General features: G+C 45.0%; 2 protein-coding genes across 3 annotated transcripts in view; both read left to right on the forward strand.

The window, feature by feature from the left end:
• The window catches only part of LOC115133119 (protein O-mannosyl-transferase TMTC1-like), a 31,296-nt gene extending 25,555 nt beyond the window's left edge, over positions 1 to 5,741 (forward strand). The window contains exons 10-11 of the mRNA XM_065016537.1: positions 4,377 to 4,454; positions 4,600 to 5,741. Of these exons, the coding sequence (XP_064872609.1) occupies positions 4,377 to 4,454; positions 4,600 to 4,722 (201 nt within the window). The 3' untranslated portion in view covers positions 4,723 to 5,741. The remainder of the gene's footprint in view (positions 1 to 4,376; positions 4,455 to 4,599) is intronic.
• Positions 5,742 to 5,896: 155 nt separating this feature from the next.
• On the forward strand, positions 5,897 to 12,869 carry LOC115133725 (transmembrane protease serine 9-like). 2 transcript variants are annotated; one of them, XM_029667209.2, is made up of 13 exons: positions 5,897 to 6,048; positions 6,147 to 6,248; positions 8,069 to 8,252; positions 8,340 to 8,415; positions 8,534 to 8,723; positions 8,918 to 9,057; positions 9,174 to 9,327; positions 9,415 to 9,453; positions 9,655 to 9,874; positions 11,720 to 11,877; positions 11,994 to 12,092; positions 12,274 to 12,410; positions 12,663 to 12,869. In XM_029667209.2, the coding sequence occupies exons 1-13, from the start codon at positions 5,988 to 5,990 to the stop codon at positions 12,825 to 12,827; spliced, it is 1,725 nt and encodes a 574-aa protein (XP_029523069.1). In that variant the 5' UTR covers positions 5,897 to 5,987; the 3' UTR covers positions 12,828 to 12,869. The 2 variants fall into 2 exon arrangements, with proteins under 2 accessions (XP_029523069.1, XP_029523070.1); XM_029667210.2 differs by lacking the exon at positions 6,147 to 6,248.
• Positions 12,870 to 18,066: the final 5,197 nt, after the last annotated feature.

Raw genomic sequence — 18,066 nt, forward strand, 5'->3', positions numbered from 1 at the left:
CTCCCTCCTCACTGTCATACCCTTCTCTCTCTCCCTCCTCACTGTCATACCCCTCTCTCTCTCCCTCCTCACTGTCATTACCCCTCTCTCTCTCCCTCCTTACTGTCATACCCCTCTCTCTCTCCCTCCTTACTGTCATACCCTTCTCTCTCTCCCTCCTCACTGTCATACCCTTCTCTCTCCCTCCTTACTGTCATACCCCTCTCTCTCTCCCTCCTCACTGTCATACCCTTCTCTCTCTCCCTCCTTACTGTCATACCCTTCTCTCTCTCCCTCCTCACTGTCATACCCTTCTCTCTCTCCCTCCTCACTGTCATACCCCTCTCTCTCCCTCCTCACTGTCATACCCCTCTCTCTCTCCCTCCTTACTGTCATACCCTTCTCTCTCTCCCTCCTCACTGTCATATCCCTCTCTCTCTCCCTCCTCACTGTCATACCCTTCTCTCTCTCCCTCCTCACTGTCATACCCCTCTCTCTCTCCCTCCTCACTGTCATACCCTTCTCTCTCTCCCTCCTCACTGTCATACCCTTCTCTCTCTCCCTCCTCACTGTCATACCCCTCTCTCTCTCCCTCCTCACTGTCATAGCCCTCTCTCTCTCCCTCCTCACTGTCATTACCCCTCTCTCTCTCCCTCCTTACTGTCATACCCCTCTCTCTCTCCCTCCTTACTGTCATACCCTTCTCTCTCTCCCTCCTCACTGTCATACCCATTTCTCTCCCTCCTCACTGTCACACCCCTCTCTCTCTCCCTCCTCACCATAATTACCCCTCTCTCTCTCCCTCCTCACTGTCATACCCTTCTCTCTCTCCCTCCTCACCGTCATACCCATTTCTCTCCCTCCTCACCGTCATTACCCCTCTCTCTCTCCCTCCTCACCGTCATTACCTCTCTCTCTCTCCCTCCTCACCGTCATTACCCCTCTCTCTCTCCCTCCTCACCGTCATTACCCCTCTCTCTCTCCCTCCTCACCGTCATTACCCCTCTCTCTCTCCCTCCTCACAGTCATTACCCCTCTCTCTCCCTCCTCACCGTCATTACCCCTCCCTCTCCCTCCTCACTGTCATTACCCCTCTCTCTCTCCCTCCTCGCCGTCATTACCCCTCCCTCTCCCTCCTCACCGTCATTACCCCTCCCTCTCCCTCCTCACCGTCATTACCCCTCTCTCTCTCCCTCCTCACCGTCATACCGTCACCTCCTCACCGTCTCTCTCCCTCCTCACCGGCATAACCCCTCTCTCTCTCCCTCCTCACCGTCATACCGTCACCTTCTCACCGTCTCTCTCCCTCCTCACCGTCATTACCCCTCTCTCTCTCCCTCCTCACCGTCATTACCCCTCTCTCTCTCCCTCCTCACCGTCATACCGTCACCTCCTCACCGTCTCTCTCCCTCCTCACCGTCATTACCCCTCTCTCTCTCCCTCCTCATTACCCCTCCCTCTCCCTCCTCACCGTCATTACCCCTCTCTCTCCCTCCTCACCGGCATAACCCCTCTCTCTCTCCCTGCTCACCGGCATAACCCCTCTCTCTCTCCCTCCTCACCGTCATACCGTCACCTCCTCACCGTCTCTCTCCCTCCTCACCGGCATAACCCCTCTCTCTCTCCCTCCTCACCGTCATACCGTCACCTCCTCACCGTCTCTCTCCCTCCTCACCGGCATAACCCCTCTCTCTCTCCCTCCTCACCGTCATACCGTCACCTCCTCACCGTCTCTCTCCCTCCTCACCGGCATAACCCCTCTCTCGCCCTCATTATCCACCTTTCCCTTCTCTTTTTCTTTTCTATCCTTTCACCTCTGTGAATAACTTTAGAACCTCCTATAACCTCAAACTTTACTTCTTACAGAACGAAACCACTAATTGGCTCATATATCCCAATCTCCCCGAAAGCTACTAGGAATAAAGAAAATAACATATTTTTAGGTATATTCCCTAAAAACAACACGATTTGCATCTCCTACATGAAGTATATTATCTGCAGGGGTTTCAAGGGCACCTGTGGATCTTCTAAGTGCCGGGTGCTTTATTTCTCCTGTTCAAGCGGACACACTTGAGAGAGAAGAGATACAAAGTTTGCAAATAAAATCACATCAAACAGCATTCCAAATCAAATGTATTTATATAGCCCTTCTTACATTAGCTGATATCTAAAAGTGCTGTACAGAAACCCAGCCTAAAACCCCAAACAGCAAGCAATGCAGGTGTAGAAGCACAGTGGCTAGAAAAACTACCTAGAAAGGCCAGAACCTAGGAAGAAACCTAGAGAGGAACCAGGCTATGAGGGGTGGCCAGTCCTCTTCTGGCTGTGCCGGGTGGAGATTATAACAGAACATGGCCAAGATGTTCAAATGTTCATAAATGACCAGCATGGTCAAATAATAATAATCACAGTAGTTGTCGAGGGTGCAGCAAGTCAGCACCTCAGGAGTTAATGTCAGTTGGCTTTTCATAGCCGATCATTAAGAGTATCTCTACCTCTCCTGCTGTCTCTAGAGAGTTGAAAACAGCAGGTCTGGGACAGGTAGCACGTCCGGTGAACAGGTCAGGGTTCCATAGCCGCAGGCAGAACAGTTGAAACTGGAGCAGCAGCACGGCCAGGTGGACTGGGGACAGCAAGGAGTCATCATGCCAGGTAGTCCTGAGGCATGGTCCTAGGGCTCAAGTCCTCCAAGAGAGAGAAAGAGAGAATTAGAGAGAGCATACTTAAATTCACACCGGATAAGAAGTACTCCAGATATAACAAACTGACCCTAGCCCACCGACACATAAACTACTGCAGCATAAATACTGGAGGCTGAGACAGGAGGGGTCAGGAGACACTGTGGCCCCATCCGATGATACCCCCGGACAGGGCCAAACAGGCAGGATATAACCCCACCCACTTTTCCAAAGCACAGCCCCCACGCCACTAGAGGGTTATCTTCAACCACCAACTTACCATCCTGAGACAAGGCCGAGTATAGCCCACAAAGATCTCCGCCACGACACAACCCAAGGGGGGGCGCCAACCCAGACAAGACCATGTCAGTGACTCAACCCACTCAAGTGACGCACCCCTCCTAGGGACGGCATGGAAGGGCGCCAGTGACTTCTGTAATAGGGTTAGAGTCAGAGAATCCCAGTGGAGAGAGGGGAACCAGCCAGGCAGAGACAGCAAGGGCGGTTCGTTGCTCCAGAGCTTTTCCCATTCACCTTCACACTCCTGGACCAGACTACACTCAATCATATGATGAAGAGATCAGTCTTCAGTAAAGACTTAAAGGTTGAGACCCGAGTCTGCGTCTCTCACATGGGTAGGCAGACCATTCCATAAAAATGGAGCTCTATAGGAGAAAGCCCTGCCTCCAGCTGTTTGCCCAGAAATTCTAGGGACAATTAGGAGGCCTGCATCTTGTGACCGTAGCGTACGTGTAGGTATGTACGGCAGGACCAAATCGGAAAGATAGGTAGGAGCAAGCCCATGTAATGCTTTGCAGTAAATCAGCCCTTGCCTTAACAGGAAGCCAGTGTAAGGAGACTAGCACTGGAGTAATATGATCACATTTTTTGGTTCTAGGATTCTAGCAGCCGTATTTAGCACTAACTGAAGTTTATTTAGTGCTTTATCCGGGTAGCCGGAAAGTAGAGTCCTTTCGCTGCCTTGATCTTTTCCCCCCTTGTCACTAAAATAACTCCATATCTCCTCCACTGTCTGCATCAACAAATAAGCCCATTTCCCCCCAACCACACTTCTCACAAGAGAGAGAGTGTCCTAAGATAAACTTATTTCGCTTCCCTCTCTTTCTTTCGTTTTTTCCTCATGCTGAACTCTCTCTGCTTATACAGCAGGTCTCTCGTTCCTCTCTCTCTATCTTTCCACTCCCTCCATGTCTCTCTCTCCCTTTCCACTCTCTCACTCCCTTTCTCTCCCTCCATCTCTCTGTCTCTCTTCAGTTCAGGAAGTCAATAAAGGCCTTCTATGTTGAACAGTTTATTCTCAGGGTTCCTTTTAGAGATAAACTCTGCAGTTCTGTCTCTCTCAGTGGGTCTTGGCCAGGCGCCAGGGCTCCAGCTCTTGTTCGGGTGTTGTTCCCCTTCTAAGAAAAGGCACAAAAGGGCCAATTGAGATCATGCGGGCTTAGGGTGTGGTGGTTGACAATGTTGAAACGGATCCAATGTCTGCTTGTGTTATTTTGATTGCATATTCTATTGTTTCAGGGTGTTTGGTGTTCAAAGACACACAACATGTTGCGCCAATTTGAAAGTTTCAGTAATCTTCTCAGTCAACTTTTCTCCCTCCATATTCACTTTATAGTCCGAGCATAAGAACCCTACTGCCACCTAGTGATCGTTGGTTGTAACTACTTTATGTTAAGGTATGCTTGGTCTTCATTACAGAGCTACAAGCTGGTAGTGGAACTAAAACCTGACCAATCGCAGGCTTGGATGAACATGGGAGGAATTCAACATATCAAGGTACTATGACGACACAGTAGAGTTAGTTTGCACAAGTCAAAAGCCATTTACAAGCCATCAAGTCTTTGATTATACCGGAATTGCATATCAAGCAATAATGGCAAAGGATGAGAGCTGATAAATGTCTGTATTTGATCCACTGCAGGGAGACTATGCAGCAGCCAGGCAGTACTACCAGAGGGCCCTGATCCTAACCCCTGGCTCCAAGCTGCTGAAGGAGAACCTGGCCAAGCTGGACCGGCTGGAGAGGAGGCTGACCGGGGCCTAGACTAACCCAGAGACACAGCACTATCCTGGGCATGAGTTTGGGACCAAGGTCCCTGGATGCCCCCAACAGTACGGTTTAAAAAAAAACTACTTCTTCTTAAGTCAACCTACCTGGTTGATGATGTGAGATTATGGTGAACATGACAGGGTTGCGCATGAGGCTGGTTAAGTCTGTGACGGGAGTCACATTCTGGGGGAAGCAGATGGAGAGAGGACCCGAAGGAGTGGAGATGGAGATTCAGCCAGCAGCACTTCAAATTGGAGTGGACTGGATCAGCTCTCTTCAAGACAGTACCACGAGCTCCACACATCGCCCAGCCTGAAAAAGCTTCAAACAAACGGATCTGCTTTTTAAAATGTTTTATTTAGTTTTATTTGTTTTCGTATTTAATTTCTTGTTAAATCCTGTTTTAGGCACTACATCTGTGATCACTTCCCTCATCGCTGCTGATGAGCAAATCCACAAGTAAACCCATGTTGAGATTTTGAAATGTATTGGGTGTCATGTTCCCAGTAAATGCTCCAACAATATCGTTCTAGCTGGAAGACAAATTGCATTTTGCCAACATGAAGGACAGTTTTCTGAAGTCACTATATATCCATGCTTAGGTTTGGACTTGCCTTGACTCAAATGTGGCCCCTGCAACCCCTTAGCCTGAGCTTGCCTGGGATACATAAGCCCTGTTATAAGACAAGGTGTCAGTGTGCTCCGTGAACACATCGACAACATGTGCTTTTAACCTCAAGCTATGGCAGAGCCTCTGAGAAGCAAGCAACGTCTGCTCAATGTAGCCTTCCACAAGTACAAGTAAGCTAGTGTCTGTAGACTCCTCCTTAAGGCCTAACACCCTCTGATCCGCTCAACAGTTCTGATGCTGTGTATTATTTGTTGCTGTTGATGTTGCTATGATGATCGTGAATGAATATTTTATGTGGAATGTACAATAAGATAAAGATGAACTGACTAGTGCAATGACTGAGATTGATTTGCACCATACAAATAAATATATGTTTTATTAACTGGTGTCGGTGCGTGGTAAATTGAAGTGTCTCTATCATTGTGAATTTGGAGAAATTCATATGAAATGGATCTATACTGCCCTCATCTGGCCTAGTGAGTACATGACATGTTAAGGGATCTAATTAGGTGATGATGGTGGCAGGTGCAGCGTGGGAAGCTGATGAGCGCTTCAAAGTAGAAAGGCACATTGTCAAGTTTCATTTGTCCCGATTGGTCTTAAGCCAAACTTTTTTAATGCACTTTGGATGAAAATGTTTGTTTTCCTAATTGTGTATCTGTCTGTGTTGGGGCTTGGAATCCAGCACGGTAAAAGGGCAACACATTGACATTCGTTCTAGTTTTGTTGTAGTGACTTGATTGAGTAAATGGGGATTCGTCTGTGATTTTTGACCATTATCTTTTAGATGTACATAACCAGACTGAAATTGTACAGAATCTTCCAAATTGTGTATTGAACGGAACAGAAGAGGGAAATGCAACCCTCACCGGTGGATTTAAATTTGAAGGTATGGAAGAACACGTTTAACAGTGAATCATAAAACAATCGAGGTGAGGGCGTTGGCACTGTGCTCTTTTTAAGCATGGGTCCCAATCTCTAGGATACAGGGGTGATCTGCCTGTCGCTAACTACAACCCAACCTGGGGTGGCGGGGGTAGGTTTTAGCGGGTGGAATAGTGGAGAACAATTGAAGGTTTACGTAGTAGCGACGCAAATATCATGGTACATATGGACACTCAAATATTGTGGTACTTTTTTAATGTTAAGTTTCCAAACAAATTATGATAAATGGAATTGAGTCTCATTATGGTTAAATACGTAAAGTCAGTTATAATTGGAATGGTTTAGAGGACAGTAAGAAAATACGGATCTGTATTTACCTGGCTTGAAGAGATGGAATATAATATCTGTTTACAGGACACGCATTCAACAATTTTAGATTAAGTTGTGTGGAAAAAGGACTGGTAGGGAGAGGCATGTGTGTGTATATATATATATATGGGCATAGAAACTAAAAGGGGTGATGATATTAATTAACAACCATTTTGATCTGAATGTGCAAATTGTCCAAATAGATCTGCAAGGTAGATGGATTATTTTAAATATGTTATTGGACCACAAACGGATTTGGGTCATTGATCTATATGGTACAAATACTGATGATCCATGCTGCTTTGAAAATATTTGATAATTGATCAAGCAATACAATGCTTGATCACCGATTTATAATACTGTTTTAAATAACTCGATGGACCGTAAAATAAATCGCACTACAAACTATCATCCCCATGCACTTAAGGAAATCACGAATATCATCGCTGTATTGAAACTAGTGCATAAATGGAGGCTTAAATATCCTGAGCTAGTGAGATCTACATGGTGGAGGCTCAGTCAAGCTTGTCGTCTTGACTACTTTCTTATGTAATTCTCCCTGGCACCAAACGATGAAGTGCTGACAGAATGAGGTCGGACCATCAAATAATTGGCGTATATATTACTCTTACAGAATTTCCACGTGGGCGAGGATATTGGAAATGTAGTCAAAGCCTATTGGATGATAACTTGTTTTTAACCAGGACAGAAGAATTTATAACTTTTTCCGACACTACGTACAGTACAGCAGATCCCTTTTAAATGTGGCTTTCGAGGCCATGCAATTCAATACTATTCTTTAAAACAAATCCAATTTAGATCAAGAGTTCGTATCAACGAAGTAAATGGGACTAACCGTACAGATGTCAATAAAAACTAAGAGGCACAGAATAAGTTAGAATACATGGAGGAACTTAAGAAAGATCAAGTGTAATATATTATGAAGTGAATTGGATTGAATATGTGGAAAAATGTACCAAATTATTTTTTTTATATATAACTTGTTACAAGTGACAGTCACCCACAGAGCACCAAACCAATGTTTTGAAAGCGGAAGCAAAGTACTTTATGCATATATTTTCGTTTGTCTCCATCTCCACTAGTTAGCGGTATGGATTTTCTTTCTATAATAATGTAAAATTAACTTCTGTACAGAGACTCGTGTAAAGGCCAAATTACAGAGGAAGAACTTGCTGATGTAATTAAAGCATTTAAGTCCTGGAAAACTCTTGGGCAGCTGTAAGCAAGCGTAGGTTCAGAATCTATTCTGGCTATATGTAATGCGCACAATGATCTACACAAACGCTGGTAGCATCAGCCCTACTGGCAAGACCAGACATGGTCATGCACTGCAATACCCCCCCCCCCACACACACACACACATGTCCTGATGCAGTGAGTAACCTGTCCCTGCACACCAATAAAGAAACCTGTAACCTCTGAGCTTTGTTGCAGATCTGGCAGGGGTTCGGTCCTTCGTGCCAGAGCAGGAGATGGAGGTGAGGATCATTGGTGGTGTGGAGGCCTGGGCCCACTCCTGGCCATGGCAGGTATCTCTACGCTTTACCACCATGCCAGCCTGTGGTGGGTCCATCATCGCCCCTCAGTGGGTTCTGACTGCCGCACACTGCTTCAAGCAGTGAGTAGTTCTGGAAGTTCAAGTAACCATAAATGGAATGGATGTATAGCTAGAGAAATCAAAGTAATTGTGGATGGCGTTTTACAGGTATAACAAAGTGGATTTCTGGACTGTGATGGCGGGAAAACATGACCTTGAGAATCCTAATGAAGAATGTCAACAGGTGGGACCCACACATGGACGAATGACATTCAAGTCATTCAACTTTCTTTTTTTATTCTGTATTACTATTCTGTGTTGACATTTTAACTGTTAAGGCACACATTTATTTTTGTTTTCAGTTGGTTGCAGTCTCAAAAATAGTCACCCACAAGGATTACAACCGCGTGACAAAGATGCATGACATTGCCCTACTGAAGCTGAAGACCCCGCTGATGTTCAACCAGTGTGTGAGACCCATAGAGATATGGATGAGGCCAATAGAACCCAAAAAGCAATGCACAGTGACCGGCTGGGGTACCACCAGAGAGAGTCAGTAGATTGCCTACATTTCTTTTTGAAATTTAGTTGCCTATTTTTCTCTTTATAAGAAAGGTCAGGTATGGTCTTCTGGGGTCATGACTGACATTAAATCATAATTGATCATTCACAGTGAGGACGGTCCTGTTCCTTGTTTTCACCTCTTCGTGTGCTCTTTCTCCCTTTTCCTACTCTTCTACTCTCAGATGGGCCTCGTGCCAACAGACTCCAGGAGGTCAATGTGACCTGCCTGTCCCCAGAGGACTGTAACAAGTTCTACCATGGTGTAGTTCAGCCCACCATGTTCTGTGCTGGAGACCCTGAAGGAGGTGTAGACGCCTGCCAGGTAGTGAACTCGAACCCTGACCATGCTCTCATTTATTTATCCCTTTCATTGTATTCTACTTTCATATAACAAGTCTGTCCTGTTATCCCGGTCTTGTGATGTGGTTGTTCCTGCAGGGTGACTCCGGTGGACCTCTGTCCTGCTACACAGGGTCCAGGTATGAGTTGGCTGGAGTGGTCAGCTGGGGAGTGGGCTGTGGTAGAGCCCAGAGGCCTGGGGTCTATACTAAAGTACAGGTCTACCTAGACTGGATCAACGAATTAATTCAAGGTAAGTACACACTTGGAGCCCAACCCTGGAAAAGTACTTCATTTTAAGCACTCAGAAGATTTATTTATGATCTTTTATTTTTAACAGGTGAAAAGTCTATGTTTGACAGTATTACTGTGACTGAAGGTAGGTTATGTCACTGCTACATTAGTTAACTACCTGAAATAAATGTTCATTTTTACTCTCGTAAACATCTGATTAATTTTAGTCTTACTGCCAACACATCAAATTGTATTTTGTTGATCAAAACATTGCATTATCAAAACCGCAGATCATGTTCAGTTTGACCACTAACCCTCTTGTACCCACGCTCTTCCTGTCTCCCAGAGAGTTGTGGTCAGAGTAAGGTATTGGCCTGCCGGCTGGACTCCCGCCCGGCGTGGTTGTATGTGACCTTGGAGGGTGCGGTGCGGGTGGGGAGTGTGACAGAGGCTTGCGCCAACTCCTGGCCCTGGCAGGTCAGTCTGCAGTCCAAAGGGAGACATTACTGCAGTGGGACCCTCATCAACCACCACTGGGTCCTGGCACCGCAACACTGCCACAGCAAGTGAGTCAGTCGCCAAGTACTGACACAGGACACACACTCTCGTCTGTAATCTACCCCTTCAAACATTCAACCTCGGGCTGTGTACCCCCTCTAGCACCAGGGTCAGCGCACTCTCAAAGAAATGTTTGCCATCGTTGTAAGCCTGCCACACGCACTATACGATAAACTCACGTTTATTTAACATAAGAATGAGTGTTTGTCACAACCCAGCTCGTGGGAAGTGCAAAAGAGCTCTTATAGGACACGTAAATTATTTTGCTCTTTATTTAGCAATCTTACATATAAAACCTTATTTGTTCATCAAAAATTGTGAATAACTCATCACAGGTTAATGAAGGATGTCCTTGAAAGGATGTATTAGTCTCGGTCTTAAATAATGTTCCTCACATAGTCTGTGCCTGTATTTAGTTTTCATGCTAGTGAGGGCCGAGAATCCACTCTCACATAGGTACGTGGTTGCAAAGGGCATCAGTCTCTTAACAGCATGATTTGCCAAGGCAGGATACTGAGTGCAGCCTAATCCAGAAATCTGGCAGTGGCTTCTGATTTAAATGACATTTTCACAGAACCGCTTGTTGCAATTTCGATGAGGCTCTCGTTCAGACATCGGTAAGTGGACTGGAGGCAGGGCATGAATGGATAAAGAACCCAGTTGTATGTGTCATCCGTTTCTGTTAAGTACCTGCGAAATTGCGTACCCAACTCACTCAGGTGCTTCACTTTCACATTTTACATTGTCTGTAAAGCTTGTTAATTTGCACACAAAAAAAATCCTTAAATGATTGAAAGACCTGTGTGTTGGCCTTGTTAATGCAGACAGAGAAGAGTTCCAACTTCTTAATTATAGCCTCGATTTTGTCCCGAACATTGAATATAGTTGCGGAGAGTCCCTGTAATCCTAGATTCAGATCATTCAGACTAGGAAAAAAACATCACCCAGAAAGGCCAGTCGTGTGAAAAACTCGTCATCAGACAAGTGAAAATGGTCAGTGAAGAGAACTTTAAGCTCGTCTCTCAATTTAAAAAAACATGTCATTACTTTGCCCCTTGATAACCAGCGCACCTCTGTGTTGTAAAAGGGTTACATTGTTACTTGCCAGTCCTACCCACTCGGTAGCTCACCATAGAAGATACTTCTAGCCCCTTTCTTATTAATGGTATTTGTTGCTTTTATAAATGTCTTACTACTCGAAAGTAGTCTTAATTCTCGCTCAGACTCCTGTGGCTTATTTGAAGTTGGCATGTTTTGTTTCTAAATGTCTGCGCAAGAGTGAAGGTTTCATCGAGTTGTGAGATAGTACTTTTGCACATTTAACACACTGTGGCTGAGGAAAGGCACTACTCCCAGTATAAGTGAACCACAAATCAATGTAGTTCTCATCATATTTGCTCCTCTTCGATGGTCCAACGTCCCTCTGTTCGGTGCTTTCCCGTGTAAGGGGGCAGTAGCTCTTTGCCTGCATGTTTCACAGCTGTCAGTGTCTATGCTAACTGGGAAAACAACACATGTAGAATTACTGATGCTAGCATTGGATGTGCTTGTGGAAGCAGAACAACTTGTGTTGTCGACAGGTGCAGGTTTAGTACTGCTGGTAGTAGCAGTATGTGTCTCTAGGGAAGCAGGCCTTTTTTTAAACCATTCATCCGTTTTCGAGCAAATGGAATGAGCAGCAGCTACGTTTGGCTAGAATTCCCGCGAGAGAGTAACGGTTAATGTGATTGGATGTTAATTATTTGAGTAGGCTACCTGTATTTGACATTGTTAGTTCACTGAACACCTAGATGGTTTAATTTGATTTTTGACAGTGAAACGAGGCTACTGGGGTCTTCTCTCCTCTATTTCAGAGCTACAGTTGACACAGTGGTGCTGGGAGGTCACAACCTGAGGTTCATGGCTGCCCAGACCATCCCGGTGGATGAGGTGTTCAGCCACCCCCACAACGGAACCTTCCCTCCGACCTCTGACCTCACACTCATCAAGCTCAGTGTTCCAGCTCGATTTGGTATCAAATACTCCTCCAAAATGGGTTACTTTAGCTCACTGATTGTTTTGCTTGACTAGTTTACAGGACCGTTAACTTGCTTATTCTGGTGGTTTTCTTCTCTGATATGTACTTAGATGACACAGTGTCACCAGTTTGCCTCCCACATGAGGATTTGAAGCTGGATGACAGCTGGTCCTGTGTGACAACAGGCTGGGGAACCAGCAGCTCGGCACGTATGTACAGCAACAAAGCTCATGACCATAGGTTCTTGTGTAGTGTTGGTGGCCGGTTTACCACTGAGGGATTCCTCCTCCTGCATCCACGGTGTTTCATCGGTCTTGCTCTTACTCATTGTCATAAATAGGCAGCATCCTTCTCTATATAAATATATAATGTGCTCTCGTCTCCCCCTAGCGAAGGTTAGCAGAACCACCCTGCACCAGGCCAGGCTGGGTCTGGTCAACAGGACCGCTTGTAGAGCGAGCTGGGGAGAGGATCTCATCACAGACACTCGGCTGTGTACAGACCCAGCCGGTTCTGTCTCCTGCATGGTATGTATAGTGGGACGGTTAACTCTATGGTGTACTCATGAAGACCTGGGTGATGATTTGGATCAATGAATGGTTGTAAAAATGGCTATGAACTAACACGAGTGGTCTTCATAAAAATGAGGAATGATTCTAAGTTTGTTGAATACCCGACTGAGCTAGTGCATGCGGAAGTTCACCACGTTGTTTTAACATTAGTGTTAATGTATCATATTTTCAAAATCAAGTATTTTCTTATTTCTTCCCTATCTATAGGGGGACTCTGGTGCTCCACTCCTCTGCCAGAAAATAAATGGGGTCTTCTTCCTCTTTGGGGTGGTCACATGGGGCAGCCCGAGCTGTGACATCAGCACACCAGCAGTCTTCTCCCGACTATCAGCTTATCATTCCTGGATCACAAACATAACCACTGACATCTGACTTTGTTTCACATAACGGAATAAACAATGACTCTTTTTTTGATCCAGTGTTCATTTTCAGACTTGTATAAAGGCAAAGGCCCACAATGAGATGTTCCAATAGGTTTGAGGAGAACGTGTCCTGCTTACACACACACACACACACACACAAAGCTGACTGCTGTCGCACACTGTATTTCTGTCTTCATATCGTTTGTCAAAGATGTTTACTTTTCTCTTGTAGTTATGTTTGTAGACTATGATTGAAGTAAGTTGCACATGCATTCAATTATAACGTAGGAACATGTTTTAAGGAGATAGGAATGTACACTTTCTCATTCCATGACAGCCTGACCAGGTGAATCCAGGTGCAAGATATGGCACTTAAATCCACCAATCAGTGTAGATCAATGGGAGGAGACAGGTTTACGAAGGATTTTTGAAAGCCTTGGGATATGGACTGTGTATTTGTACCATTCAGAGGGTGAATGGGCAAGACACAAAATTTAAGTGCCTTTTGAGCAGGTTATGGTAGTAGGTGCCAGGCGCACCGGTTTGTGTCAATTGCGACACTACTGACTTTTTCCACACGCAACAGTTTCCTGTGTGTCTCAAGAATGGTCCAGCACCCAAAGGACATCCAGCCAACTTGGCACAACTGTGGGAAGCAATGGAGTCAACATGGGCCATCTCTGTGGAACGCTTTCTACACCTTGTAGTGGCCATTCCCCGGCGAATTTGGGGGGGGGGGGGTGAAACTTGTTCTTTTTAAACAGTCATAGGACAGACGTTCAGCCTTCTGCTCTGTTTATCTGGCCTATAATCTCACACAAGGTTCCTTTATCACAATACGTCAATATTGGGCTACCTATAAAAGTCAATGGCATGCTTGGAAAAACTACCAGTGCCACTGTAAGATAATGCTGATGTGACATTCAAACAGGCGCTGCACAGCTTAAAATGTCAGGAGCCTTGAGTACACCTGGAATAACTCGTCCTAGACAGCCAGCTACCACGACACAACCCATGGGGAATGTCAGATTTACCCACATGATTTATTTGAATGAAGATAAAATGTTTGTAGGCTACAGTAACTAATGAGCCGATACAAAGATCATTATTTTTGTGTAGGCTTTAAAAAATGTTTTTTTATGTTTCATTCATAGAGTTATATAGAGAACCCTAGTGCCCAAAAGCCTGTTTGGGAATTGGAAGTGTTGACTTTCCCCATTTTGAAGTAGTGGGACTTGCTATGGGTTAAGGAAGAATCACACAATTCCATCCAGGTCATCAGGGAATCAGCCAATGAATTATACTCCGAAAACATTCCATAACTGCAAGTGGCAGCAAGTCGCCAACCAAGGCTTTATACCTGTTCAAACAACACAGGGCCCTTTCAGTTCGTTTACCAACTTGTAGAAGAAGTACATTGACTACTTCAAAATGGAGATAGATGGCCTCAATGGCAGTGCTCGTGCACTCACAGAAGCCATAGTGGGACAGATACAACGTTGTGATCTCAATACAACTCAATGATTTTGTATCATAAGGGCGTGCGTGGAACGCGGATAAACGCATCCTAAATGTCATGTTAATTGACTGCTATTATCTCATAAAACAAAACATATAAGATATCATAAGCCTGTGTTGACCTCAGACCTTTTTCTGTGTGTTTTCCAAAACCCTGTTCATTCCCCATTCATTTTTCCCATAGGGATGGCTTTATTTATTTCCAAGTTTTAGGACTACAAGATGGCAGCTCTAGAGAGTACCACAGTTTGAGTCATAATACCCATCAAACCTAGCGGTCAAACAAAGAAGTGGTTCCAACACTTAGAATAAGAGCTGTGTTTCATGTAGGCTTAACCTGGCGTGACATTTTGATAACCGTGTAAATCTTTTTAGGACGAGGTGACTGTTCAGTGTTTATAAAATTCCCTATGGGAAAAATGAATGGTGGAAAAACAATTGGAACCATTTCCCTATTTGACCGCTAGGTTTTATGGGTATGATGACACCTCCACTGTGGAGCTCTATTGTGGCCATAGCAAGTGAGAAACCACACCGGGCTGAGAAGCTGTCCACATTTGGTGAATTAGGATAGATAAACAATGATTATTCAATATAGCTAAGTTAATAGATTTCAACGAAGATAAACGAAACGGAGGGGAAATCCGGTGGAGGTGGTTGAGCAACGCTGAGCTGTGACTGGAGCAGAGATGCATGGAAAGGTAGGGAGGTTAGGAGTTGAGGAGGACGGGACGGAGTGTAGTGGTGGAGTGGAAAAAGGTGGATTCCAGCCAGGAATCATGTATTGGTTCATTTGCATTATTGCGTTAATCCTTCAATGGAATGCCAGAAGTTTGATGGCTAATGGTCAAGAGTTCAAACAGTTTATTGAGGAGTTACCAGCCAAACCTGATGTGACATGTCTCCAGGAGACATGGCTAAAACCTACTCTCGGTTTTGTATTACAGGGTTATGTTGCAGTCCATAGAGATATCATAGAGATATGATGGGGGAGGAGGAGGGTGTGTTACCTTTATAAAGCAAGGGAACCCATATAGGTGTGTGGGAGAGGGAGTGGAACAGTAGTACGTAGTGGTAGCATTGTGGTTGGGAGGGAGGGGGGGAATATGGTAATAGTGAACTTTCACAACGTGTGTAAGAGATTGGAGTTGCTGTCCCTTGGGAATGTAGAAGGTCAAGATAGGAGACGGGTAATGTGGTGTGGGGATTTTAATGCTCCTAGTACACTATGGGGAGGGTCACGGACTGATGTAAACGGACAAGTGTTGGAGGGAATACTGGATGAGAAAGGGCTTGTGAGTCTTGGGAGAGAGAGGGTCAGCGGAGAGCATCCGGGGGTCACGGATCAGAGAGAGATGGTGGGGGGATACATTGAATGGCCCTTTTACGTTGGCTGACATGAAGAGAGCATTGACTAAAGCTGGGGTAACATCTCCTGGGAAGGATGAGATGTGTTACATCATGATGGCTCATCTCAGTGATGCTGCAATGGGGAAAGTATTGGGCCTTTACAAGAAGGTGTGGCAGGAAGGGAAACTGCTGCCAGGAAGTTAGAAAGAGGCGCTAGTGGTGCTAATACGTAAACCTGGGAAAGTCCTTCAAGCTATAGGCCGACAGTGTTGACATCTCACGTATGTAAACTTATGGAAAGGATGATAACGGGAAGGCTGACTTACTTTCTGGAGAGTAAAAGACTAATGTCACCAGATCAAAGTGGGTTCAGGGAAGGCAAATAAGAAGGTGGTGGTTGCCGTTTTCTTTGATGTAGAGAAGGCCTATGATATGATGTTGAAGGAAGGCCTATGATATGATGTTGAAGGAAGGCCTATGATATGATGTTGAAGGAAGGCCTATGATATGATGTTGAAGGAAGGCCTATGATATGATGTTGAAGGAAGGCCTATGATATGATGTTGAAGGAAGGCCTATATATCAAGCTGGATAATATGGGGGTTGGGGGAAGGGTTTTTAACTGGATGAAGGATTTTATTTTGTCATTCGAGTGTCAAACCAGACCCCAGGAACCTAAACCCCTCCTACCCTCTCCAGATTCCTTCCATACAGCTTCAAGTATATTTCCTCCCCAACCTTCTTTCTAGAAAAAAACACAGTCTGTGTTTTCTCAACTGAAAACCTGAAGCCCCACCTGACGGACCACTGCTCTACTTCACTAATCGCTTCTTGAACTCTTCTGGCTGCACAACAAAGGACTAATGACACTTCCCTGGCCCGAGACAGAAGGGAGGAAAGTGGTCACAAAGCTGAGACTGGGACACACAAGGCTAAATAGTACGTTGAAAGTGCTGGCGAAACATCCGACTTGGAGGTGTGATCATTGTCAGGAGGAGACGGAGACAGTGGAACATGTACTATTTCAGTGCCAGAAATATCAAAATCAAATCAAATCAAATTTATTTGTCACATACACATGGTTAGCAGATGTTAATGCGAGTGTAGCGAAATGCTTGTGCTTCTAGTTCCGACAATGCAGTAATAACCAACGAGTAATCTAACCTAACAATTCCAAAACTACTACCTTATACACATCAGTGTAAAGGGATAAAGAATATGTACATAAAGATATATGAATGAGTGATGGTACAGAACGGCATAGGCAAGATGCAGTAGATGGTATCGAGTACAGTATATACATATGAGATGAGTAATGTAGGGTATGTAAACAGTGGCATAGTTAAAGTGGCTAGTGATACATGTATTTCACAAAGATGCAGTAGATGATAGAGTACAGTATATACATATACATATGAGATGAATAATGTAGGGTATGTAAACATTATATTAAGTAGCATTGTTTAAAGTGGCTAGTGATATATTTTACATCAATTTCCATCAATTCCCATTATTAAAGTGGCTGGAGTTGAGTCAGTGTGTTGGCAGCAGCCACTCAATGTTAGTGGTGGCTGTTTAACAGTCTGATGGCCTTGAGATAGAAGCTGTTTTTCAGTCTCTCTGTCCCTGCTTTGATGCACCTGTACTGACCTCGCCTTCTGGATGATAGCGGGGTGAACAGGCAGTGGCTCAGGTGGTTGTTGTCCTTGATGATCTTTATGGCATTCCTGTGACATTGGGTGGTGTAGGTGTCCTGGAGGGCAGGTAGTTTGCCCCCTGTGATGCGTTGTGCAGACCTCACTACCCTCTGGAGAGCCTTACGGTTGAGGGCGGAGCAGTTGCCGTACCAGGCGGTGATACAGCCCGCCAGGATGCTCTCGATTGTGCATCTGTAGAAGTTTGTGAGTGTTTTTGGTGACATCTCACGTATGTACATTTATGGAAAGGATGATAACGGGAAGGCTGACTTACTTTCTGGAGAGTAAAGGACTGATGTCACCAGATCAAAGTGGGTTCAGGGAAGGCAAATAAGAAGGTGGTGGTTGCCGTTTTCTTTGATGTAGAGAAGGTTTATGATATGATGTTGAAGGAAGGCCTATATATCAAGCTGGAATGTTATTAGAGAGAGAAAGGCAGCGAATGTTATTAGATTTGAGGTGTAATGGGGCTGAAGAGCCAGGATTAAGTGAACTGCTGGGGAAATCTTCAGGGGATGTAGTATTTAATGATGTATTTCCTTTCCATAGGAAAACGAGATTATTGGGTAGGATTTAGAGACCTTCGCTGTCTCTGGTCCACACTCCAGTCCAGTTGGTGGCGGTAATGTAGTTTAAATTTGGTTGCCAACCGCGATATAAATTCCACAGAAGAGAAGAAGACGA

The sequence above is a fragment of the Oncorhynchus nerka genome, unplaced genomic scaffold (genome assembly GCF_034236695.1).
Source record: "Oncorhynchus nerka isolate Pitt River unplaced genomic scaffold, Oner_Uvic_2.0 unplaced_scaffold_21___fragment_6___debris, whole genome shotgun sequence".
NCBI lineage: Eukaryota > Metazoa > Chordata > Actinopteri > Salmoniformes > Salmonidae > Oncorhynchus > Oncorhynchus nerka.